Source organism: Aquarana catesbeiana, linkage group LG02, assembly GCF_042186555.1.
Source record: "Aquarana catesbeiana isolate 2022-GZ linkage group LG02, ASM4218655v1, whole genome shotgun sequence".
In the NCBI taxonomy this organism is placed as follows: domain Eukaryota; kingdom Metazoa; phylum Chordata; class Amphibia; order Anura; family Ranidae; genus Aquarana; species Aquarana catesbeiana.
In genome coordinates, this window is record NC_133325.1 from 143,189,250 (window position 1) to 143,215,396 (window position 26,147).

General features: G+C 42.4%; 1 protein-coding gene across 6 annotated transcripts in view; it reads left to right on the forward strand.

Moving 5' to 3' along the window:
• The window catches only part of ZNF740 (zinc finger protein 740), a 55,519-nt gene that overhangs the window by 21,610 nt on the left and 7,762 nt on the right, over positions 1 to 26,147 (forward strand). For all 6 annotated transcript variants that reach the window (XM_073613564.1, XM_073613563.1, XM_073613561.1 and 3 more), the window contains 2 exons: positions 22,599 to 22,661; positions 26,043 to 26,110. In XM_073613564.1, coding sequence (XP_073469665.1) covers positions 22,599 to 22,661; positions 26,043 to 26,110 — 131 coding nt within the window. The remainder of the gene's footprint in view (positions 1 to 22,598; positions 22,662 to 26,042; positions 26,111 to 26,147) is intronic.

The window sequence follows — 26,147 nt, forward strand, 5'->3', positions numbered from 1 at the left end:
TTCACGAGAAAGATTTAAAGACAAGTGAACTCTGTACTAAGCCAAATACTGTGTACGGAATATTTTTCAGTGGAAACACTTATTTTTTTTTATACTTGGAGGCTATTAATCTTTTATCCCCCTTCCCCCAGTGTCCAACAGTAGTGGGATTTTGTATTATGATGGCTGTATAACATGATTGAAGTTTTCAGTGGGAATGACTAGTGTTTCTACTTGTAAATTAGATTTTTCTGCACTTTTACCAGTTACTGTATATATTATGTCGTGCGGATAAGTGAGATTGTTAAAACCTGTTTTCCAAAAAAGATCTACTGTACATTTTTTAACATCCTAAGCATTTGTAAATTGTATACTACAATGCAGTCATTCACTGATAATTGCTACTATCCATTGTGTTCTTAGCAGGAACTTGGACATTGCTGTGAAAAATATGAAGACTGTTATTGCTGTTCTTTTTGCCTGGCTATTACACTGATCCTCTGTCTTTTATATGACCCTGAACTAGTATACAGATCGTGAAAGTCACAGTAAAGTCAGGACTCCTAATCTGCTGACTTGTTCTGGATTAATGACTCAAAATACTGAAGTTTAAAGGAGAAGTATAGCCAAAGCTCGTTTGAATGTACTTCTCCTGTGGATCACAGGAGTGCAATTCGTTTTGCTTTCCTGTGACCCGTTTTCAGCAGAGAGTGGGCTGAAGTCCGCTCTCTGCTGATGTCAGTCCAGGCACCACGTCATCACGACAAAGTCTGGATCCGCCAGTTGCCTGGACTGACACCCAGCGAGCCGCCGAGAGGCAGAGCTGGCTGCCCCCACCCCCTCCAATGTCCAGCACTCAAATGAGCAAGAACAGCAGAGAGCTGTGACTGACAGTCTACAGCTTTCTGCTCATAGAACTCTCCCCAATCGCTCGGTTCTCAGTGTAGAGGCGCCAGTGGACAGATGCAGCATGGGACCGATGCTCCATCCACCTAGGTAAGTATTAATCTAAAAATTCCTTTATTTCTCTTAAACATCTGCATACGACAGCCTGGCAATTAGCTTCTACAGACTGGGAAGTCACCAGTTGCATCCTCCATGTGAGTGAAGGTTTCTTTTCATAATATCATACCTGTCACATTTATAATTTTCTAGTCCTAAACCCAAAATGAATGAGTTTAGATCCACTATTCTCAACCTTGCGTCAGAGGAACCCTACAATAATTTTAGGTCAGAAGCCCCTGCTAAAACCAATTCTTCAGGGGCCATTGGGAAAAATGCCCATTATATTGGTGGTCAGTGTGAAGACTTCCCCCTTACTGTAGTGGCCAGAATGCGCCCCTTACAAGCAGCTGAAAAGATAATTGGTGTTATGCTGCTGGCTCTGCCAATAGGTGTCCACCCTGGGACTAGGCAGGCACCATCAAATTTTGAGATTAATAAGCCATAGCTCATGGCACCCCTTGCAACCTCTGAAGGAAACCTGGTTGAGAAAGGCTGGTCTAGATCATGAATGCTACAAGCATACTGCCTTTATAAAATGCATAATAATTTGTTCTTGTGAATTCAAAGTGGTTTTTTAGTACGTTTTTTGTCATAAATTCTTACTGAACTTAACCACATGAAAGATGCTTAGCCTGGAAGTCCAGTCAAAAATGTTTTTTCCTAATAGTATGTTAAATATAGTTCTCTTTTGATATTATTCATTGTCCGGGTAGCTGATGTGTGTCGCTTAGAAAGTCTAATCTAAGGTAGACAATCGGCTTCTTCCTGGTCTTCACTGACAATGCTATCTCCCCTTATCTGAATTTGCTAAGCTGTCTTTCACTTCCTGAAAAGGTTGTCAGTCATTCTTAGACAGACATGCCTAGACCTGCTCAGCTTCAACCCCATCCCTTCTCTCCTTCACAGATCTCCTCCTGTCTTCATTGCCTCATTTTGGATAGCAGTTTTTCCTGGGAGAGGGAGGGCAGGCTTTGGACGTATGTTCTGTTTGTTAGAGACTATAAGATTACAGTGCAACATGCTGCAGATTTTCTACAGCGTACAACCACGTGGTTGTTTCTGCATGGCACTGTGTGCATGGTGTGGCACACGCCCAGCTGAGGGAGCTACATGTGAGTAATAAGTTTAAGGCTCTGTTTCCACTAGTGCGACTTGTCATCTGACTTTGGACAAAAAGTCGCATGGCAAGTCGCAGCCCATTGATTTCAATGGCAAATGTTTCCATCTATGCGCCTTTGAAAATCAGCAGTTTTGAAAAAGTACCTGCACTTTTTTCAAAGTCACTGATTTTCAAAGTTGCATAGATGGGAACGGGTACCATTCAAAATCAATGGGATGTGACTTGTTATGTGACTTTAGACACAGTCGCAAGTCACATTTCCACTATTGCGACCCCAAAATGGCACGATTTTAGAGTGGAGCTTTGATCCAACTTTACACTCTCTGGATCAAAGTCATATCAAAATTTGCATCAAAACAGTGCAGATACCTTTTCAAAGTCGCTGATTTTCAAAGTCACATAGATGGAAATGGGTGCCATTGAAATCAATGGGCTGTGACTTATCGTGCAACTTTGTATCCAAAGTCGCATGACAAGTAGCACTAGTGGAAACTGAGCCTTAGTGTGGTTGCCTGTACTATGTTCATTGTAGACTGTGAGCTGAGACCCCAGAGCACTTCCAGCTACACTGACAGTTGACAATAGAAAGTATAGGGACAATCAGCGCAAACCAAAATTTAGACTAATGCAAGCTGAACACTAAAAGGATAACACCAACCTCAACAACATTCAATATACAAAGTAAGTGCAGCGCAAAAAAAATGTTATAATAATCATGAATGAAAGGGATAATGAATAGTCCAATCATAAATTGGCAATCAAAAAGTTCATTAACGATAAGGAAATCACCCTCTTCTGGGGATGCTTGTATAAGGCACTTATCCAGGAGATGTAATGAAAAATAAGATTGTGCTTACCAGATCCAATTGACCCCTTGGTTTATAGGGGGTCTAAAACGGCATGAATGGACCCGTGGCAAACTGCTGGGCTGGCTGTCATCTGCAGGTCAGGTAAATTCTTTGAACAACGGAAAACACCTCAGGTATCAGATGTGATGCTGGTATACTGCAGAGATGGCTATCATGTGCTGTATGCTCTCTCTCAGTCCACATCGATATCCATGGAAGAGAGGGATCCGTATTGAAAAGGCAGAGCAGAGAAGCAATATTCCCCAGAGAAAATAAATTAAAAAATCTAAGAGCGATCCATATGTGAAACAAATGTCCAAATTAAACTAATAAAGGAGATGATAAAAAAGACGCTAATTGAGCGCCAGTACATATAAAATTCTAAGCAGCAGTGTTGTGTAATGAGAGGCTGTTCGCGTCTGAACAGCTGTCAGAAAGAGAAGGCTGCGGGTGACGGCGGTCAAACAGTTCCGCCCTCGTACGCGGCGTTACGTCAGAAAGACTTCGTCAGCGAGGGTGGAGTGAACCTGTCACCCGTAGAGCCTTAATATACCCGCTATCATTCAACAGTGGGAGTGTCAAGAGCGTCGGGAACGGAAGTCCCCGCTGGGAAATCTTCTCCTGAGCTCAATGGGGACATCTTCCCAAAACATTAAAAAACATTAAAGAATTAAATAAAAACCTGGTAACTGACTCCGCACACTAAGTAAAGTAAAAGGCAACAATCCCAGAACTTAATCATGCTATCCAAAGGGATATCAAAAAGTTACCATGTAACTATAAGTAGATATGTTAAAAATGTATTAAAAATGTATAAATAGATACTTTAAACAATAATATGACCTATTGAGCACCCGCAGCATTCTCTAGCTCAGTGGTTCTCAACTCCAGTCCTCAGGACCCACCAACGGGCCTGCTCTAGCTAGAAGTAAAAAATCTTTTTTATGCATAATAATTAATTAAAACAAAACACCAGCATAGAAGTATAAACACACCAATTAATAAATGGATATTTAGATACATAGTAGCAGGAACAGTAAAAAATCAACATAAAAGATACACAATGATTAATAAACACAGAGAGCATAAGATCATTTGTTAGAGATGAAGCAATTTAAATCAAACTCCACATTTAGTCCTCTCGGGACCGACACTCTGGTTTCATGTATCCAGAAAGATTCTCTCTGGCTAAGCTGTCTTTTAAAATTACCCCCCCTCCAATGTCTGGTGACCTTTTCTATACCCTAGAAACACAGCTGTTTGGGATCCCTATCGTGATGAATTCTGAAATGTTTAGACACCGAGATCTGAGTTTACATATAGCCTTTTTGTACAAATTTCTCTGCCATGATGTTAGCTTGTGTGTGATAGTCACTATCCAAGAAGCAATTGCGACGCAGGCGTATAAACTGCCCTCTGGGAATATTCATCAGCCAAGTGTTATGATGGCAGCTATCCAGAGGGATATAGCCATTTCTGTCGGTGGGTTTGCAATAATTGCGTGTTCGATAAGCTCCTTCACGTTTAAAAATTTCTAAGTCGAGAAAAGCTATGCTCAAGGAATCAGAATTCCAGGACAAGCGGATATCTTTGGTGTTACCATTCAATCTCGACATAAAAAGCTGGAGACTAATCAAGTCTCCTTCCCAGATCATAAACAGATCATCAATATATCTTTGGTAGCAAACCAACTGAGGTGGTCTGCTACCAAAGACAGAGTCCTCTTCCCAGTGTGCCATGAATAAGTTGGCAACGCTCGGCGCAAACCGAGCGCCCATGGCAACACCGAGAATTTGCAGGAAGAATTTGCCTCCATACCAGAAATAATTTCTGGCTAGGCAAAACTCTAATGCTTTTAAAATAAATGCACCAAGTTGAGGGGGTAAGTGAGACTTATCAAGAGCCCAAGCGTACATAGTAGCAGGAAGGCAGCAGGTAACATCAAGAGCATCACAGAACCCATGTAGATACAAAGGAGATAATGGGAGTGCACAGAGATGCGCATGCTCACAGAAAAACAAAAAATGGCACGCGCATATGCACTACAGTCACCACAGAGGGTACTTGCACACATGCTTCTCCTTCCTGCCACCAGCCATATGACCAGTCATTTTGCAGGGTCTGTCTCTGAATTGAGGTGAGCAAGATTGTACCATATCCTTATTTGAGAAAATGGTATGCGAGCAGTCTGCAGATGCTACTCCAAAACTTTAGGGATAGCATTTTGGTACTTATTGATGCAGTCGACACATGCTGGGATTTGAACCTGCCAGCATTGGCTACACTTAAAGCAAAACTAAAGCAATAAATTCAACCATTTCAAAACAGTTACATTCCTGGCAAATGTTACATTGGTTGTGCTCTTAAAGTATTTCTAAACCCACAACAGTAAAATCTGTCTGTATATGCAGCATAGCATGCTCATTATGCTCACTGTGGAACTTAAGGGGTTAATTCTCTGCATTGTGTAAAAAGTCTGTTTTATCCTGTATGCATAGATCCTCCCCCTCCTGCACTGGCTATCTGGGGAAAGCCGGCTAACACAGAGTAGCCAACCTGCACATGCTCAGTTGTGTCTTTTATGTTGGAGAGAATAATTACTTGTTCTCAGAGCTAGCCAGGTCACATGATATTGGCACCACACATGTGGGTGCGTATACAGGCTGAAGTGGAAATCTCCTCCTAGGTGAACCCTCAGCACTGGAGAAACTGTGCAGTTTATCACTGACCGTGGTATACAGATCACCCAAAAAGGTATATAGTGGCAATATTTTAATGTAAAAAGATTTATAAGCTGTGTGGGTGGGTGGGTGGGTGGGGGGGGGCAGATGAGCTATTTTCATATTGCTGTCAAACCATCAAATGACTGGTGTCATAACTGATCACATGTGCAGCTTCATGGCAGTTGAAGATCAAACAGAGGCCTTGATAGCAGCTTCCTTTCTCTAAAAACGATAAGATGGTTTAGTTCTGCATTAAATCGACTAGCCCAGGTTTTTTGAAATGCCCCCAACCTGTTAGGACTTTTTCAGTGCATTCCCTATTGCATCCAGGCCTGATTTTGACTTGGGTAAAATTTCACATTACAGCACTAACCATCCTGCACATCCCAGGTGGGGGAAAACTGGCAGGCAGACTCCTTCAGTCGCCAACATCTGGACCTCGGAGACGCTTCTCCTCACCCTATGTTGCAGGTTGGGCTGTCAGCCATTGACCTCCTGGCATACAGGTTCAACAACCTACTTGGCGCTCACAGTGGATGCTCTGGTCACTCTGTGGGATCAGTTTAACCTGATCTGTGCTTTTCCACTGAAGCTCATTCCTCACTTACTGTGCAGGCTTTAGATGGTGGGCATTCCAATTATTCTCTTTGCACTGAATTGACCCAGGAGGATGGGGTACTCAGACCTTGTCAGACACCTGGCAGAACTGCTGTCTGCCCTCCCAGATCTACTGGATGTTCTGTCCTAAGAGCTGGTTTTCCAATCTACTTTACTGTTGCTGACTTTCATTGTTTGGCTGTTGAAACCAAGGTCCTCAGTGATGAGATTCTTTCATCCCTACACTCTTGAAGTGTACCAATTTTGAGAAAGCGTATTTTCTGCAGTCTGGCTTTGAGCACCATTGAGGGTCAAATCTTAGCCTTAGAGGTACTTTTTTTAAAGACTGCGTGCCTCTCACCTCTTAATTAAGGCCTTCGTATAGGATCTTTCTCGCATTGTTCCTCCTGTGTTCCTTGGTGACTCATGGGATCTCAACCTGGTTCTTTTGTCTTTTCAAAGACAACCATTTGAGCCTTTTAGAGCAATTTCTTTGTCTGTCCTTTCTCACAAGGTTGCCTTTCTCGTTGCCATTGTTCTGTGAGTTGAGTTTTGAGGCGGCCTTAACCTGTACCTTTTTATGTACTACACCAGGACAGTGGCCCAGGGCTTCTTTTTTTCCACATGGTGGCATCTTTCAGTCCTACGCCTAAAAATGTAGATTTCTCTGTATTGGCTGAAATTGGTACTTGTGCTCTTTAGAATATGTCTCTCAGCTACATCTTTTTTTTTTTCAACAGTCAGACTCTGTCGTTCCTGAAGGTCTTCATAGGGGACAAACGTTTTCTTGTTCCATTATTGCTTATGGCCTAAATGGCCTACAGCCCATCATTCAAGCTTATAGCCTAAATGGCAAGGTTCCACCTTTCCTGGTCAAACACACTGCAGTAATTTAGTTAGTGCTTTATAGTCTTTTCAGCATCAGGAATCTACTTCTTAGATTTGTTAAGTTCTTCTAGGTGGATAGTAAAGTCTCAGATGCTGGCTTCAGTCGTAAAGTTCCTAAGGAGGCTCTGTAGAGCCACATCTGTGATCTGTTTGGTTGTTTTTGGGCTGTTAGCCTTTGTTCTGTTGCCAACCCTTAGTCGAACTGCTTTGGCATCCCTATGTACCTAAATACTCTTCCTGTGTGTCCCGTAATGTACAAATAAGTAAACCAAAATTTCTTTATCGTACATCACGGGACACAGAGCACCATAGTAATGACTATCTGGGTTATATGCTACCTTTAGGTGATTGGACACTGGCAACCAATAGTAAGAAGGTAACTCCCATATAACCCCTCCCATACAGGAAATACCTTTTTTAGTTTTTTTTGCCAGTGTCTTGAAGGTGATGGTCATGGCTGTGGAAGCTCTTCAAATTTTCTTCAGTAATGTCCCAGTGAGGATGTTATATCGGATCCATTCGGATGGCATTAAAAGCTAAAGTGGATGGTACCCGAGCCTTGGTTCAAGAACAAGGTTTTGCTTGTAATGTGTCCTTTTTAGGCGCTGGACCCTTGTTACATGGTATCCCTGGTCTTTATTTGCCCAAGGGAACCAAAAGGGTGCTTTACAGGTCCAGGGGTGTAGACCCCGTACAATAGGGGACCCGGTCCCTGAAGGTCCTCAGAGGCGCTACCCACAGTGATGGGGGGAAAATTGGGCCTGTATCGGGTCCTGCAGCGAGGACTGGTGAGTACTCCCTCTGGGAGGCCTATCAATTTTCTGTTGTTTCCAGTATAAAGTGCCTTATGTAAGCCCTGTGTCTCATTACACGTGGTTCTGTTACAGAGCAAGCTGACAGATGCAGCTTATGTTTGTATCTCCCGCACATGGCGGCGGGTGTTGCGCGCGCATGAGCGCGGCGTGCTTGTGTGTCATACAGGGTGCGCATGCGTGGTAGAAGCATGACCGTGTGTGCGTGCGTCACTGGGCGGCGCATGGAATAAAGGGAGGTACGCTCCGACATGTCATTGCTGCTAGTCAGTTAATCTCAGCAGGGCCTCGTGTGCGGTGGGACACAGAGGTCTGGGAATTTGAGATTGGACATTTGCAACAAGTTGGAGGCTGGTAAAGCTGTGGTGGTGGCTGTGTGCTGGGCCCAGCTAGATAACTCAGAGGGAGTGCCTTTTTTTTCCCTCAAACTTGTAAGCGATGTCTTCCAGAAAACGAGGTGTGGGGAACAGGGCAAGTCCTGGGGTTAAAAGTACTCCTTCAAAAACAGGAGATCAACCTCAGGTTGCTGCAGCATCAGTTTCCCCTTTCCCCTGAAAGACCTGCGGCATTTGGCCTAGCTGAGCCATTGCAGTTGTCGGGCATAGTGGCCACTACCAATATCCCTGCTTCAGCTTATGTTACTAAGGATGATTTAGCATCAGCCCTTGCTGGCCTTGAAGGCAAAATAGCAGGTATGATTGCTACAGTAACACAGGGAGGGAAGAAACGTCATAGATCTCCCTCTCCTGAGCCTGGTCTCAATGATGAAACACTTGAGCATCAGGACACGGTTGGCATGGGTCTCTGTGATTTAGATCCAGAATGGGCAGAGTATTTGGAGGAGGAGGCCGTTAAGGACAAAGAGGAAGGGAAGGCTGATCAGTCCTCGGCTGAGCATTCAGGTTCTGAAGAACCAATTTCAGCTTCCCAATCCCAAAGGTTGTTCATCCAATCCTTGACCGAGATGGTGAGAGCTGGATTTAAATTACCTCTGGTACAGGGACCGGGACCCTCTATTCTACATTAGCGTCCTTGCATCCTCAACCAGGTCCCCAGGCGTTTCCTTTGCATCCTTTATTGGAACAGGTAATTTGCGCTGACTGGGACCACCCGGACAGGACATACTTGCCTCCTAAAAGGTTTTCCCTGTTATATCCTGTGGAGGAAAATTTCAGGAAGAAGTGGGATACACCGTTGGTTGATGCGGCCATTTCTTCAGTGAATAAGAGTCTGACCTGCCCAGTGGATAATGCCCAGGGATTTAAGGATCCAGCAGATAAAAAGCTGGAATCCTTACTAAAGGCTTCTTTTTCAGTAGCTGCGTCAGCAGTACAACCGGCAGTGGCAGCTATCGGTATTTGTCAGGCAGTGAAGGACCGATTTAAGAAATTGGTCAGGAACCTGCCTGTTCCAGAGGAAGTTTCTGACGAACTATCAGAACTTCCTCGCGCCTTATGTTTTGCGGTAGATGCGTTAAAAGACTCAATTCAGCAGATGTCTCGTTTTGCGCTACTCTCAATCCATATGCGCAGGGTACTGTGGTTAAAGAATTGGTCGGCCGAGACGCCATGCAAAAGGCTACTGGCGGCTTTTCCTTTTCACGGTGAGCATCTTTTTGGGGAAGATTTGGATAAATATATCCAAAAAATCTCAGGCGGGAAAAGCTCCTTGCTTCTAATGAAAAAAACGGGGTAAGCAACCTTCCTTTAAAATTCTTACGCTCCTGGGCCGAGCGCCTCTTCCCCTAAGAGGTATTGACGGCCTCAGCCACCTACCCTTAAGAAGCCTCAAGGTCAAAAACGACCTTGGACCCAGAAACCAGCCAAGACCAATTCCAAGACTTCCCTGTGAAGGGGCGCCCCCACTCCTGCGAGTGGGGGGCAGGCTACGGTGGTTCGCAGATGCTTGGGGGGAAAATTGGTTCAGGACAGGTGGGTCATTTTAACCATTTCTCAAGGTTACAAAATAGTTTCGGGATTTTCCCCCAACTCGGTATTTGGTATCCAGGGTTCCATCAGACCCAGGGAAAAAGAGGAGCCTATTCCTGGCTTTAGAACAACTGGAACGGCAGAAAGTAATCATCAAAGTTCCACAAAAGGAAAGATTCAAGGGGTTCTACTCTAACCCATTTGCAGTGCCAAAGCCAAGCAGAGGTAAGGCCCATCTTAGACCTCCAAATCCCTCAATTCCTTTTTAAACATCTGAACCTTCCGCATGGATTCGGTTCATTCAGTAATCACTTCCTTGAGAAAAGGAGACTTTTTAGCGTCCATTGACATCAAGGACACATACCTGCACGTACCGATTTTTGGCTCACATCAAAGATTCCTGCGGTTTGCAGTAGAGGGGTATCTTTTCCAGTTTGTGGCACTTCCATTCGGTCTAGCCACGGCCCCTCGAGTCTTCACAAAGGTTTTGACCCCAGTGTTGGCTTTCCTAAGGTCCCAGAGTATCGCAGTGGTAGGATACCTGGACGATCTTTTGCTGAGGGATCAAGCTTACTCCACCTTAGTAGGAAACATTGCGACTACGGTCCGTTGCCTAAGGTTGTTAGGCTGGATTCTAAATTTGAACAAATCAGCCCTTCGTCCAGCTCAGGCCTTAACATATCTGGGTCTGGTCTTGGACACAACCCAAGAAAAAGTATTTCTACCTCCCTTAAGAGTCAGTTCTATAATGGAGCTGGTTCAGAAGGTCAAGGGGACAAAAGGTCCTTCGATCTGTCTATGCATGAGGCTTTTAGGCAAGATGGTGTCATCTTTCAGCGCGGTTCCTTATGTGCAGTTTCACTCCAGGATGTTCCAAAGAGCTATCCTGGAAGCTTGGGACAGGTTGATTCAATCCTTGGATCATCCCATGTATCTATCCCTACAGGTAATAAGGGAACTCTCTTGGTGGTCAAAGACCAGCAACTTGATCAGCAGGAAATCTTTTCCGCCAGTAACCTGGAAAGTAGTAACCACGGACGCCAGTCGTCTGGGCTGGGGAGCAGTCCTGGAGGAGGCTTCCGTTGTGGTCTCAGGTAGAGAAGGCCTTACCCATCAATCTGCTAGAAACTCGGGCAGCTCGCTTAGCCCTCCTATTTTGGACATCCAGACTGCAGGGGTTCCCTGTCCGAATCCAATCCGACAATTCCACGGTGGTGGCGTACATCAACCACCTGGAGCCGAGCAGCCCAAAGGGAAGTGGATCACGTATTAACTTGGGCAGAGAGACATGTACCGTTTCTATTGGCAGTGTTCATTCCAGGGGTGGGCAATTGGCAAGCAGACTATCTAAGTCGCCAGCAATTACTTCCAGGAGAGTGGTCTCTCCATCCCGAAGTTTTCCTTCAGATTTGCCAGCATTGGGGGGTGCCAGATGTGGATCTTCTAGCATCCAGATTCAATGCCAAGGTAGACAGGTTTGTATCCAGGACCAGGGATCCACTTGCTATCGGAACGGATGCACTGGTAGTTCCCTGGGACAGGTTTTCCCTGATTTATGCATTCCCTCCGATCCAATTTCTGCCACACTTGTTGCGCAGGATACAGAGGGAGCAGAATATAGTGATCCTGGTGGCCCAGGAGGTCCTGGTATTCAGAGATGGTGAGGATGGCGGTGGAGGGACCCGCTGTGTCTTCCAGACCGTTCAGATCTGTTATCTCAAGGCCCCATATACCATCCTTCTTTACTGTTGCTAAATTTGATGGCATGGCTGTTGAGACCAGGGTACTAAGGGACCGTGGTATCAGGGGTTCTGTCTTATCCACTCTGATTAATGCTAGAAAGACAGTTTCTAGAAGTATCTACTATAAGGTATGGAAATCGTATATTTCCTGGTGCGAGAAAAAGGAATGGCATCCTCGCAGGTATGTGATTGGGAGGATCCTTGCCTTTCTTCAATCAGGAATTGATTTAGGCTTATCTTTAGGAACCATTAATGGGCAGATTTCGGTCTTATCAGTTTTTTTCCAGAGGCCAATTGCATCCCGTTCTTTAGTGCTAACCTTCGTCAAGGGGGTGCTGCACTTAAAACCGGTTAAACCTCCCTTAAGCCCTTGGGACTTAAACTTGGTGCTATCAGTTCTGCATGTTCAGCCCTTTGAACCGATTAGGCGTACTCCTTTAATCCTGTTGACCAGGAAATTGTTTTTTCTGGTAGCCATAACTTCAACTAGAAGGGTGTCTGAATTGGCCGCCCTTTCATGTAAAGAACCGTTTCTATTCTTGCATCAAGACAAGGTGGTGATGCGCCCCCATCCAGATTTTTTACCAAAGGTGGTTTCCAGATTTCATTTAAATCAGGATCTCATTTTACCCTCCTTTTTTCCAAATCCTAGGTCTAAAGAGGAAAAGTCGCTTCACTCGCTGGATGTGGTGAGAGCGGTCAAGGTTTACTTAAACATGTCAGCTCCTTTTCAGAAAACTGACTCCCTTTTTGTCCTGCCAGACGGTCCTAAGAGGGGACAGGCAGCGACTAATAAACTATTTCTAGGTGGATTCGCCAGCTCATTATCCAGGCTTATGAGTTAAAACGCAGAGTTCCACCTCAATGTTTCAAAGCTCACTCTACCAGAGCAGGTAGTACATCATGGGCAGTGCTCCAGCAGGTGTCTATGGCTCAGGTTTGCAAAGCGCCCGATTGGTCTTCAGTTCATACAACCCCTGGCAAAAATTATGGAATCACCATTCCCTGAGGATGTTCCTTCAGTTGTTTATTGTTGTAGAAAAAAAAAGCAGATCACAGACATGGCCAAAAACTAAAGGCATTTCAAATGACAACTTTCTGGCTTTAAGAAACACTAAAAGAAATCAAGAAAAATAATTGTGGTGGCCAGTAAAAGTTAGATTTATAGAACAAGCACAGGGAATACATTATAGAATCACTCAATTCTGAGGAAAAAATTATGGAATCACCCTGTAAATTTTCATTACAAACACTAACACCTGCATCAGATTAAATCTGCTTGTTAGTATGTAGGTAAAAAGGAGTGATCACACCTTGGAGAGCTGTTGCAACAAGTGGACTGACATGAAGCATGGCTCCAACACCAGAGATGTCAATTGAAAAAAAGGAGTGTTGCACAAGATGTTGGTTGTTCACAGTCGGCTGTGTCTAAAACATGGACCAAATACAAACAACATGGGAAGGTGGTTAAAGGCAAGCATACTGGTAGACCAAGGAAGACATCAAAGCGTTAAGACAGAAAACTTAAAGCAACATGCCTTGAAAACAGAAAATGTACAACAAAACAAATGAGGAACAAATGGGAGGAAACTGGAGTCAACATCTGTGACCGGACTGTAAGAAACCGCCTAAAGGAAATGGGATTTACATACAGAAAAGCTAAAAGAAAGCCATCTCTAACACCTAAACACAAAAAAACAAGATTACAATGGGCTAAGGAAAGGCAATCGTGGACTGTGGATGATTGGATTTCTGTCTTGACGCTTTGATGTCTTCCTTGGTCTACCAGTATGCTTGCCTTTAACCACCTTCCCATGTTGTTTGTATTTGGTCCATGTTTTAGACACAGCCGAATGTGAACAACCAACATCTTGTGCAACACTGCGTGATGATTTACCCTCTTTAAGGAGTTTGATAATCCTCTCCTTTTTTTCAATTGTCATCTCTGGTGTTGGAGCCATGCTTCATGTCAGTCCACTTGTTACAACAGCTCTCCAAGGTGTGATCACTCCTTTTTACCTACATTCTAACAAGCAGATTTAATCTGATGCAGGTGTTAGTGTTTGTAATGAAAATTTACAGGGTGATTCCATAATTTTTTTCCTCAGAATTGAGTGATTCCATAATTCCCTGTGCTTGTACTATAAATCTAACTGTTACTGGCCACCACTATTTTTTTTTTTATTTCTTTTAGTGTTTCTTAAAGCCAGAAAGTTGCCATTTGAAATGCCTTTAGTTTTTGGCCATGTCTATGATCTGCTTTTTTTCTACAACAATAAACAACTGAAGGAACATCCTCAGGGAATGGTGATTCCATAATTTTTGCCAGGGGTTGTATGTTCACCAGGTTTTACCAGCTGGACTTCAGATCTCAAAGGGAGACAGTTTTTGGCCATAGCGTGCTGCAGGCAGCCTTATAAGTCCTGGGCCGGAAGGGGATCTAGGAATACTGTGTTCCCTCCCCTCAAATGCATTGCTTTAGGACATCCCAGATAGTCATTACTGGGGTGCTCTGTGTCCTGTGATGTACGATAAAGAAAAATGGATTTTTAAAACTTACCTGTTAAATACTTTTCTTGGAGTACATCACGGGACACAGAGGTCCCTCCCCCTTTTTTCTGGGATCTTCATTGCTTGCTACAAAACTAAAGGTACTTCCTGTATGGGAGAGGTTATATGGGAGGAACCTTCTTACTATTGGTTTCCAGTGTCCAATCACCTAAAGGTAGCATATAACCCAGATAGTCATTACTATGGTATTCTGTGTCCCGTGATGTACTCCAAGAAAAGGATTTTACAGGTAAGCGGTTTTAAAAATCCATTTTTTGGCTTACCATAAAATCATTTATTTGGAATACTTTGAGAGACATGGTTTCTATCTCTGTTTCAATGATCCACTCCTACTTTGGCTTGCTAACAAAACTAATGCATACGGACAGTGTTTATACTGTGCTGTCCTTACAGCTCTGTTTTGCCAATGTCCAAATTCTCTCCTAAAGGCAGCAGCATAATGTCAGTGTACCTAAATATTAATTGTGTATCTCTTTTAAAGCCTTATTAAAACCAGAACTGATAGATTTTGCAGCTTACCAACCAATTTATTTTTTCAAATTCTTCCCTCTTTTTACCCAGTGATCTTGCCAGTAACATACCTCCTGTATTAGAGTGCCTAAACTCTGGATGAAGGAGAAACAGACCCCTTTTGGACAGCAGGCTGGGGCAAGGGTGGTGTTATGGTGATAGTTTAAAAGTTTAAACCTATAAACCAGATGAGAGGAGCACCATGAGTGGTGATGATTTGGCAAGCATAGATCGTGCAGGGAGTTATAGGCGTTGGTTCACTAGCAGATTTAGATACATTAAACAAACTAACGCCAAAATTCAGCTAACACTTTATAAGCAATTACAGCAACTACAATGTTCCTTTTTGGGATAAAGGTTTCACATATATAAAAGCTGATCATTGTGGGGGCGTGTCCTAGCTATGGAGGAGTGAGGACGTACATCCCCTCAGCTCCGTATCACCACTGCACACAGCATAGCCCTGGAGGGGGATCCTTACCTCCATCGGCTCCTTCAATGTCCCAGCGATTTGCTGCCTTCCTCCCAGCCGTCATGGACAGATCGGCAGGGACAGCTGGAATCTTCAACAGGACCCGCGGACAAGGCCGTGAGGCTTCCAAGATGGCGCAGACCGGGAAGGCCCAGAAGGCCGCAAAATCCTCCCGCAGCTCAGCCTCAGAAGAATGCAGTTTCCCCAGTCCCCTCCCCGGGGTCAGTGAGTGAATCAGCCCCTCCTGCCTCCCCTGCCTCTCCAGATAGAAGCCCTAAAGTGCCTGACTTCCTTGTGGTTGAGGACATCAGACGCCATATTTTGTCCCTCCCCACCAGAGAGGACCTGGAACGCTTCAATAGCAGGGTAGAGAAAGCCTTTACAGAGGACATTACACAGCTCAAGGCTGACACCTCACACCTGGGCGCCAGAGTAGAATCCTTTATAGGAGAGAATTAAGGAAGCTCTCCCTGTCATTGCTATGCTACAGTCTAAATGCCTCATGCAGGATCAGCAGATTGATACCTTTTTATCTGGCCCCCAAGGGCCGGATAAAGGCAATGTTGAGGGCTGCAGTTTGGAGACCACTGCTCTATGTACATTAAATGTAGAGGTCATACACAGAGGGAGGAAGAAGTGAAGGGGTTAATGTGTGTTGATCATTGTACTGAATGGGTTAATGTTCAGATGTGTAAAATAAAGGAGGTGAAGGCTTTAATACCCAGCTCACTAGAGACAGAAGAGTGGGGCATGGGCAAAAAAAAAAAAATCCCATTATGATCTTCTTTCCTCATTCATAGTCACTATGACCTCTCTTCTTCCTCGGCTGTAAGATGAAGGGGAGAGATCAACACTGTAAACAAGAGCATGTGATTGCAGTAATGACCACATTGAACCCAGCCCCTCGGATCACCTCCATACAGTGTCCCATCTAATGACAGCTTGGTAAACCTTGATTACTGAGCAGAACACCCGTCTGCTAATTATCCAATATTGTTTATAAACAGCACTGGGTAAATATGGAGCCTCTAATCCATACGGCAGTAGAAAAGGGGTAAATGTACTCCAAGAAAATGATTTTGCGGTAAGTCAAAAATCCTATCGTATCAAATTTCTCAGTACGCATCAGCAGTGTTAATTCATAGCATGTGCACAAACACATTTTAATCAGTGTGTGGCCATCTCTATTTGACCGAAGGTGATAATTAGATTGACTTCTGTCGAACAAACATGTTGGACCACTTTTGTTGATCAGCAGCTGCAATCAGTCAACTGCTGTCGCTGATCAGTGTGTTCAGACAGCATCGGGTTCCATTGTCAGAATGCAAAGTCCAGATGGGGGGGGGGGATCTCCATCCTCCTTGTTTTTGTGGGTGTGAGGAATCTATTGGCTTTTATTTTTTGTTTAAAAAAGTTTATATCCTAGTTATCCAATATTCCGTTATGTTTTTGGAAATTAGGAGAACTGTGATTACCAAACTGGTATTTAGTACACCTATAGAAAATCTTTTGTATTTATTACATGATACAAATTGCCGAGTTGCCATTATAGGCAATACAACATTTTGTTACTTATCCTACCCAACTGTGAAACTACACTGCTAGATAAAGTTGGATATATTAAACACTGCAGATTCTTACCACGGGACATCAATGCCAAGTTGCACTGTAAATACCATTTTGGAGTAGGACTACCATTTTACCGTTACTTGAGAAACTTGGAGCTACAATGTTAGAGGTGTGGCTGAGATGGCATATTTAGCACATATAATAGCTACAGTGCCTTGAAAAAATATTCATATCTCCTTGAAATGTTCCACATTTTGTCATGTTGCAACCTGAAACTTAAATGTAAATGTGAAGTGAAAGTAAAATGATAAATGGTTTTTGAGATTTTTTACAAATATTTGTGGCATGCATTTGTATTCGGCCCCCTTTACTCTGATACCCCTAACTAAAATCTAGTGGAACCAATTGCCTTTAGAAGTCACCTAATTAGTAAATACAGTCCACCTGTGTGTAATTTAATCTCAGTATAAGTACATCTGTTCTGTGAAGCCCTCAGAAGTTTGTTGGAGAGAACAAACAACATCATCAAGGCCAAGGAACACACCAAACAAGTCAGGTATAAAGTTGTGGAGAAGTTTAAAGCAAGGTTAGGTTATATTAAAAAAATAAAATCATCCCAAGCTTTTGAACATTTCACAGAGCACTGTTCAATCCATCATCCAAAAATGGAAAGCATATGGCACAACTGCAAACCTACCTAGACATGGCCGCCCACCTAAACTGACAGGCCAGGCAAGGAGAGCATTAATCAGAGAAGCAGCCAAGAGGCCCATGGTAACTCTGGAGGAGCTGCAGAGATCCACAGCTAAGGTGGGAGAATCTGTCCACAGGACAACTATTAGTCTTGCACACCACAAATCTGGCCTTTTATCTAAGAGCGGCAAGAAGAAAGCCATAAGAAGTCCTGTTTGCAGTTTGTGAGACGCCATGTGGGGGATATGGCAAACGTGAAAGAAGGTGCTCTGGTCAGATGAGACCAAAATTGAACTTTTTGGCCAAAATGCTATGCGTGGCGGAAAACTAACTGTACACCCTGAACACACCATCCCCACTGTGAAAGATGGTGGCAGCATCATGTTGTGGGAGATGCTTTTTTTCAGCAGGGACAGGGAAGCTGGTCAGAGTTGATGGGAAGATGGATGGTGCCAAATACAGGGCAATCTTATGCCGCGTACACACGAGCGGACTTCTCGTTGGACTGAGCTTTGACGGTCTTTCCGATGGAGTTCCGCTGAAAGGGACTTGAGTACACACTATCACACCAAAGTCCGTTCGTTTAGAACACGATGATGTACGACGGGACTAGAAAAGAAGTTCAATAGCCAATAGATGCCCTTGCATCGTTCTTGGTCCATCGGACTAGCATACAGACGAGCGGTTTTCCCGATAGGAACTGAGTCCGTCAGAAAGATTTGAAACGTTCTATTTCTAGGTCCATCAGAATTTTCGAAAGAGAAGGTCCGATGAAGCCCACACACGATCGGAATGGTTCCGTCTGACCTTTTCTGCTGGAAAGTCCGGTCGTGTGTACGCGACATTAGAAGAAAACCTGTTAGTCTGGAAAAGACTTGTCCTGCTGGAGGGTGAGCCTCTCGCTCAAGGACCCTAAACATGCAGCCAGAGCTACAATGGAATGGTTTAGATCAAAGCATATTTATGTGTTAGAATGGCCCAAGCAAAGTCCAGACCTAAATCCAACTGGGAATCTGTGGCAAGACTTGAAAATTAGTGTTCTCAGACGCTCTCCATCCAATCCAGAGCTTGAGCTATTTTGCAAAGAAGAATCTACAAAAATGTCACTCTCTCTAGATGTGCGAAGCTGCTAGAGACATCCCCAAATAAACTTGCAACTGTAATTGCAGAGAAAGGTTGTTCTACGAAGTATTGACTGGGGGGCTGAATACAAATGCACGCCACACTTTTTCACATTTATTTGTAAAAACAATTTGAAAACCATTTATCATTTTCCTTCCACTTCAATTATGTGCCACTTTCTTTTGGTCTATCACAGTGAGTGTTAAACTGTGTGTCGTGTGAGATTTGCAGGTGTGCCATGGGAGTTTTTAAAAATGCTTAAAATTGCTAGCGTTTTGAAACCTTGAACATATCGAAAGAATAAATGGTAAATCAATGTTGCAAACGTTAAAGTAACGTATATACATATGTAATCTCTATCAGTCTGTCATTCATTGGTTCCTTTCGTAACGCGAGACTTGTGTGATATCTCGGAAGAACTCGATCGTTCTAATTATATTATAATAATAATGGAGACTGTTCCATTCCAAATTTGATGCTTATAAAAGTTTTTTCTTTGTTTAGCAATGGAGAAATACTTAAAGTGGAACTTTAGTAATTTTTTCATCTTTCCTTCAATTGAACCTTCTGCCCTTGCTGTGTACTCATTGGAAATCAAAACTATAATTTGTTGGAAGTAAATACCTTATTCTCTGTACTTCCTCTTTCTTTGAAAAAACACACAGGCGTTTGCTGTTTCCTGCATTGCAATGTGCACCACAGTTTGCTTACTGCACAGGCACAAGACTAGGAAGTACATATTGAGTAGCCGGTGTTTCATCAGATTAGACGACCCATCAGAATGTAACGGAACTGACGTTTCGTCACCACCATGTTGCTACACCCCGCACTCCTCCACAGTAGGAATAAACTGAGAAGGGGACAAGCGGACATCTTGTTACACCCACTGGAGTCTTGCATTTTACACTTATTTTTTAACAGTAAACTGAGTTTATATAGTGAGATACAGTACTTGGAACTCCGTGAGAATGTTTAGATGTTGAATTTTAGAAGCAGCAAACTTCTGTCCGATTCGCAAACCTGTGAGATCTGCAGGCTTGCCGCTGCTTTTAAAGTTCAACAGCTAAACAGTCAGATGGATTTCTAAGTACTGTATTTCACTATATAAACTCAGTTCAGGTGTGCCATGGAAATTGTTAGATCCTTTTTGGTATGCCGCAATACAAAGTTTGGGAAACGCATAAAATCCTGAAAAAAAAAAAAAAAATGTACGTTTTTGATTGTAACATGATGACAAAATGTGGAAAATTTCAAGGGGTGTGAATACTTTTTCAAGACACACATTTTTGGCAACACTCTTGAATGGCAAAATTTTATAAAGAAGCTTATAAATTAGAGATTATAACAAAAGGAAAAGTATTTTTAAGATCTTCAAATGCTAAACTGGGCGGCACAGTGGTGTAGTGGCTAGCACTCTCGCCTAGCAGTAAAAAGGGTCGCTGGTTCGAATCCCAACCACGACACTACCTGCCTGGAGTATGCATGTTCTCCCTGTGCCTGCGTGGGTTTCCTCCCACACTCCAAAGATATGCTGGTAGGTTAATTGGCTTCTGTCTAAATTGGCCCTAGTATGTATGAATGTGAGTTAGGGACATTAGATTGTAAGCTCCTTGAGGATAGGGACTGATGTGAATGTACAATATGTATGTAAAGTGCTGCGTAAATTGACAGCGCTATATAAGTACCTTAAATAATAAACTGTTTTTGTTTTTTTTTAACCTATCAAACTTCTTTGGTTATTTTTAACACATACCGATCTACAAGTGCTAATCATAAATAGCAGGGGTTGGTTGCAATATACCAGCAGTATTTTAATGTCGCTCTTCTCGGGGAAATAATTTGTCATGTATGGTAAAGCCTGGTTACGGGTCTGCATGAGTGTAAATAGTGCAAAGTAAAACATATTACTGTAAAGCATTGCTTATAATTTTTTTTTTTTTAATGTTTGTCCCATGTGAAGCTGAAAATGATCTATCTAGAAGTCTATAGAGTAAGCTCATAAAAAGACTTGATTGTCTGTCTTTATTTTTTTTATTTTTTTAAGTTCCAGTGGTATTTTTTATTTATTTTTTTTTCTTCATCTGTGTAACATTTAAAACCCTTTAGAAACTTTAGTCAATGCAATAAGGTCTGTCTCCACAGGCATGCCCTTGCATAAAAATTCTGTGAATTTTTGTCAGATCAATAACCCACTGCTAAATGAGGAAGATAGATTTGTAACACGATGTGCACTTTCTAAAGAATGTAGAAAGGCAAAGACCGCAGATATATATGTAAAACTTATGTAGGGAGATTTCTTTCATCTGTGTATCATCTGAGGCTGTTCACTTCACTGGGTATAGGAGAGGGTTTACACTCTCCACTCTAAATTTGTTGTCCATCTAACACTCTCCCTTCCCCCAGACTGACAGTGCTGCTGTCTAAAGTTGCCCCTGTGCTCATCCAGAGCGCTTTATTGCAGGAGGTGTGTTACTGGCCTCAACAGGTGAAAACAGAGGTTAAAAAAAAACAAAAAAAAAAACAAATGCAGCCACTGTGTCTAAGGATTGGTAAGCTGCAAAATATTCATTTTTTCTTTGTAATGCTGCTTAAGTGCATCTCCTTTTCTTGCTGCCTATTTCCCTATTGAGGAGATTCAGCCTTCTATTTAATACTAGTGTCTCCAAGAAAGTGACAATGGGCAAGAGGGGAGCTCATCACTTTGGGAGATTTCCTCCAATTTTCTGTAGAGTTTCTAGCATGGAAACACCAATGAGTTGTGATTAATTTTTCTTGTTTTTAAGAGGTGTCTATTATTTATAATGGACATTTTTTATGGAATATAATAAAAAGTAAATTTTAAAATTCTGTTATTGTTAGGCGAATTATTCTAGGAGGAGGTTTCAGCACCTATAAAGTCCCAATCCTTCCTTGTTTTGTATACTAAATTTATGGGGATGTCGTGCTGATCTTCAACTTAGCTCATGTTCTTTTTGACGAAACTTCTAGGATTAAAAGCGAATGTAAATTTTCCTACTATACTTTTTATACTGCAAAAATAAAAAATAAACTGGCAGGGATTTTAAGCCTTCCCTGCTCCTTTCAACGCTAAGGCCTCATGCACACTGGACGTTTTTGATGTTTTTACAGCAGCTGTTTTTGGCTGTAGATTTTTTTTTTTTTCTACAGTCACTAAACTCTCCATGTTATCCTATGTGTTCATGCACACATAGGCTATTATCAGGAGTTTTGGGCAGTGGCGTTTTTGAGCAGTAAAAAAAACCCAAGACTAGTGGGTTCTGAGAGACGTTTTTCAGCTATAAAAACACTCTAACGCTGATAAACGCTCAAAAACGTCGCTTACCAGTGTTTAACGTTTTTGATCCATTGAAAAAAAAAAGTTTTTCTTCAAAAAAAAAATGCTAACGCTAAAAACCGCTTTTGCAAAAAAGTTGAAAAACTCACACTGCAAAGCTACTGACGTTTTTATAACGTTATTTTAACGTCCAGTGTGTATGTGGCCTAAATATGGTTATAGATACCTTTTTTGTTTTGGTAGTTTTTCTTTTCTTTTTAATCATATTTTTTCTTGGGCTGTCCAGCACCAGTCATCAAGGGCCACAGACCACACAAGTTGTTGGACTGACACAGTGATGCTTGTAAATGTCCTTTCTTAAATATAACCATTACATGAAAATGTAGTCACTGGATGTGTTTTATATCTACTTAAATTTGAGAGCTGTTGCTGGTTTTTGCTCACTCCACTTTTTCCAAATTTAACTTTACCTATCCTGGCCATGCAAATTGCAATCAAAATAATGTTGTGCCCCTGCCCCAGTGATGTCACATATACCCTGAGATGTTAGTGTGAACATTCATGTACACAAGATGCCAGAGCTCTGAAAGCAGGTGAAGGGAGTATGGCCAGAAAACCATGAAACAATTGAGTTTAAAGGAATGGTGAGCTCTGAGCAGCCTTGTTAATGTTATAGATCTAGGATTAGAGACCCTTTCAAGTCATTATTCTCTGTTAATTACAGAAATCCTAAGCCTGTGGGAGGAACTTGGCCCTTGAAGACTGAGTTGGACAACACTAATATAAGGTATTTTTGAATGGCGATAGGTTACTTTTCTGTTCAGCTAAGTTTGCCCTGTACTACTTGAACATTGAGGTCTATTGTTAGGTTTTAGGAGAGCTAGGGTTGTCCTACCTGGTTGGCATTTTACATTTATAAAAATATGGCAGTTTTTTGTTTTGTTTTTCTCTAGAGTTGTTGGGGCAATCCCAGTTTCCCTATTAACTGTAGCTGTGCATTACTTTGTATAATCTGACACTACTTGCTGCCAGTGTGTGTAGAATATTTTAATAAACTTGTAAATTCTTTACATAATGTTTCAGATGTGTTTTTCTGTTATAAGTTGATGCAGTTAGAAAACGAAATGTATTTAATAAAAGCTTCAAGTAATGCTTGAAGGTATCTATATTGGGGGAAGATGTATGTAAGCACATTCTATCTTTTGAGATTTTTGATTTGTATTCACCTGATATGGCATTCATATAGTAAAAAAAAAATATGTGAAATGTATCATTGTTCTATTACCAACAGTGTGCTTCATGGAGGGTATGGCAGGGTATGCAAGAGCTTACCCAGGTTTAAAGGTTTGCGCATATTTTTGGAGGAGACTTTCTAATTGCTATCATACTATTAAAGAGCATCTATAGTTAGAGCAGTAGTAAAAAAAAAAAAAAAAAAAAAACCTGCAAGGTAAAGGTATAATGTACTAGTATGCATCACATACTAGTTCATTTCAGAGACTTCCCTTGAAATGAAGCCTTCCAGCAGCGCGCTGTCACCGCTGCAGAGGCCTCCATCTTCACCTGGTCTTCCTTCTGCTACCGCTTGAACGGCTGAGCTGTGATGTCCCTCCCACATCACAGAGCTCTGAAGGAGCGGCACGGGTATGCTGTTCCTACAGAGCGCATGTACCAGTGACTTCACCGGCTGCTGCTTCCTGGAAAATTTTCTAAAAGGTGCATGTTTAAGAGATCTTTATTATAAGCATACCTGTAGGTAAAAAAAAGTTTACTACCGCTTTAATACTGGCAAGGTGCAAGGAGGGAGTGTAACTACTTTCCATCATTTTGAACTGTGGCACTTTCCTTTTCTCTGACTGGGAGACAGAGTGGAAAGGTTTGAAAAGCACTGGCTTATGTATTCAAATGCTTTGGTGTTCTGCATACATAAGATTCACTAAAGTACTTGAAGCAAATCCAGTTTCTACTCCAGGGTTGCTAATGTACTGCAGCTAAAGCTCCCCATAGCTGGATCACAATATGGCCAGGTCAGCACAAACCAGCCAAATTTTAATCCAGCTGTGGCCATTCCAGTTCATGAGAAGCTGATCTTTCAATCTGCTTCTCTTGAACAGGCTTTTTGGAAACATTTTCTTCGATCAGCAGGAGTCTCACTGTCAGAATACAATGACACAGTGGGGTGGATCCCCCCATCCACCTCAAATGTGTGGATGGAGGAGTCTGTTCAGTTTTTTTTTTTTTTTTTTTTTAATTCAGCTAGTTGCTGAATGGAAAAAAACTGAGCCATGTATGGTCAGTTTAAGTGAATGGCAAACAGAAGGCCTGGTGAGGTAGGACAGGTCTCCCGTATGCATTTCAAGGCTTAACTACAATTGTTTTTACTGGAGTTTATCATAAATTATGTGCTTTTTTTTTTACCAATTGCAGTGAGCATTTTTGTCAAGTTTTTAAGATAGAATAAACCACAAATAGAAAACTGGAAGGAGATGGTGCTAGCTACCATGGTTGTTCCTTAAATACGTGAAGCAGATCTGAAATAAGCTTTGAGCTGTACTAAAGTTAATTTTACAAAAAACACATTCAAATCTCAGTTATTATAACTAACCAAGGGTAGCAGTTTCACCCCTTACAGCATCCTCCTTCCCTCCTTTGACAGTGTCTTTCCCAGCCTCAGCATTTTTGTCTTCAATTATCTGATTTAAAGCTTTTAAAGGACAACTGCAAATGATTCATTTTTTCTTTGGTGGAGGGCAATTGACAAACATGGGGTATGAAGATTTACACTATATTGCCAAAAGTATTGGGACACCTGCCTTTACATGAAATTTATTGGCATCCCAGTGTTAGTCTGTAGGGTTCAGTATTGAGTTGGCCCACCCTTTGCAGCTATAACAGCTTCAACCCTTCTGGGAAGGCTGTCCACAAGGTTTAGGAGTGTGTCTTTGGGAATGTTTGACCATTCTTCCAGAAGCGCATTTGTGAGGTCAGGATGTTGGACGAGAAGGCCTGGCTCGCAGTCTCCGCTCTTTTTCATACCAGTGGTGTTCTATCGGGTTGAGGTCAGGATTCTGTGTAGGCCAGTCAAATTACTCTACCCCAAACTCTCTCATCCATGTCTTTATGGACCTTGCTTTGTGCACTGGTGCACAGTCACGTTGGAACAAGAAGGGGCCATCCCCGAACTGTTCAGACAAGGTCGGGAGCAAGAAATTGTCCAAAATATCTTGGTATGCTGATGCCTTAAGAGTTCCCTTCACTGAAACTAAGGGGCCAAGCCCAGCCCCTGAAAAACAACCCCACAACATAATCACCCCTCAGCAAATGATTTGGACCAGTGCACAAAGCAAGGTCCATAAAGACATAGATGAGCGAGTTTGGGGTGGAGGAACTTGTCTGGCCTGCACAGAGTCCTGACCTCAACCCGAGACTGCGAGCCAGTCCTTCTCGTCCAACATCAGTGCCTGACCTCACAAATGCGCTTCTGGAAGAATTGGTCAAACATTCCCATAGACACACTCCTAAACTTTGTGTGGACAGCCTTCCCAGAAGAGTTGAAGCTGTTACAGCTGTAAAGTGTGGGCCAACTCAATATTGAACCCTACGGACTAAGGCTGGGATGCCATTAAAGGTCATGTGCGTGTAAAGGCAGGTGTCCCAATACTTTTGGCAATATAGGCGATTTGCCTATTGAACCCAAATGAAATTTGCTGCCACCAATGTGCTTACTATAGTTGCGTTGGCCACATTAACCTCAATGGAGATTTTCAACACACCAACTGACACTTCTAGTTTTGCTAAGCAAAATCAGGAGAGTTATGAAATAATACTTTGTAGTGTCTAATCGTCTTCACAGGTATGATCCAGAGGATAAATACATCCAAACATGATTCCTTACATTAATAATATCTGAGGGTTTTTTCTGCTTTCTGTGGTCTTGCACTGTGTATACCATGGATGTAGAACAAAATTATGCCTGTAATCAAGGGTTTTAAAACTGAATTACACTAGTTGGTAAAATTCTTTGCTTCTCTATCCCATGACTATTTGTGGTCTATTTATTCCTAGTATGGCATAGAAACATATCACAGTGGTCCTACAAAGAACAGCAAGCCTAACATGGGGACTTTCCAGAAAACTCACCAGGCGTATTTATATGTATATGTTTTAGGTCTGGTGCAAGTTTACCTTCATACTCACCGAGTTACCATGCTGACAGAGACATGTTCGTTAGCACAGGTAAGCCAAGGTCACATAGTCGAGGATCACTGTTGTG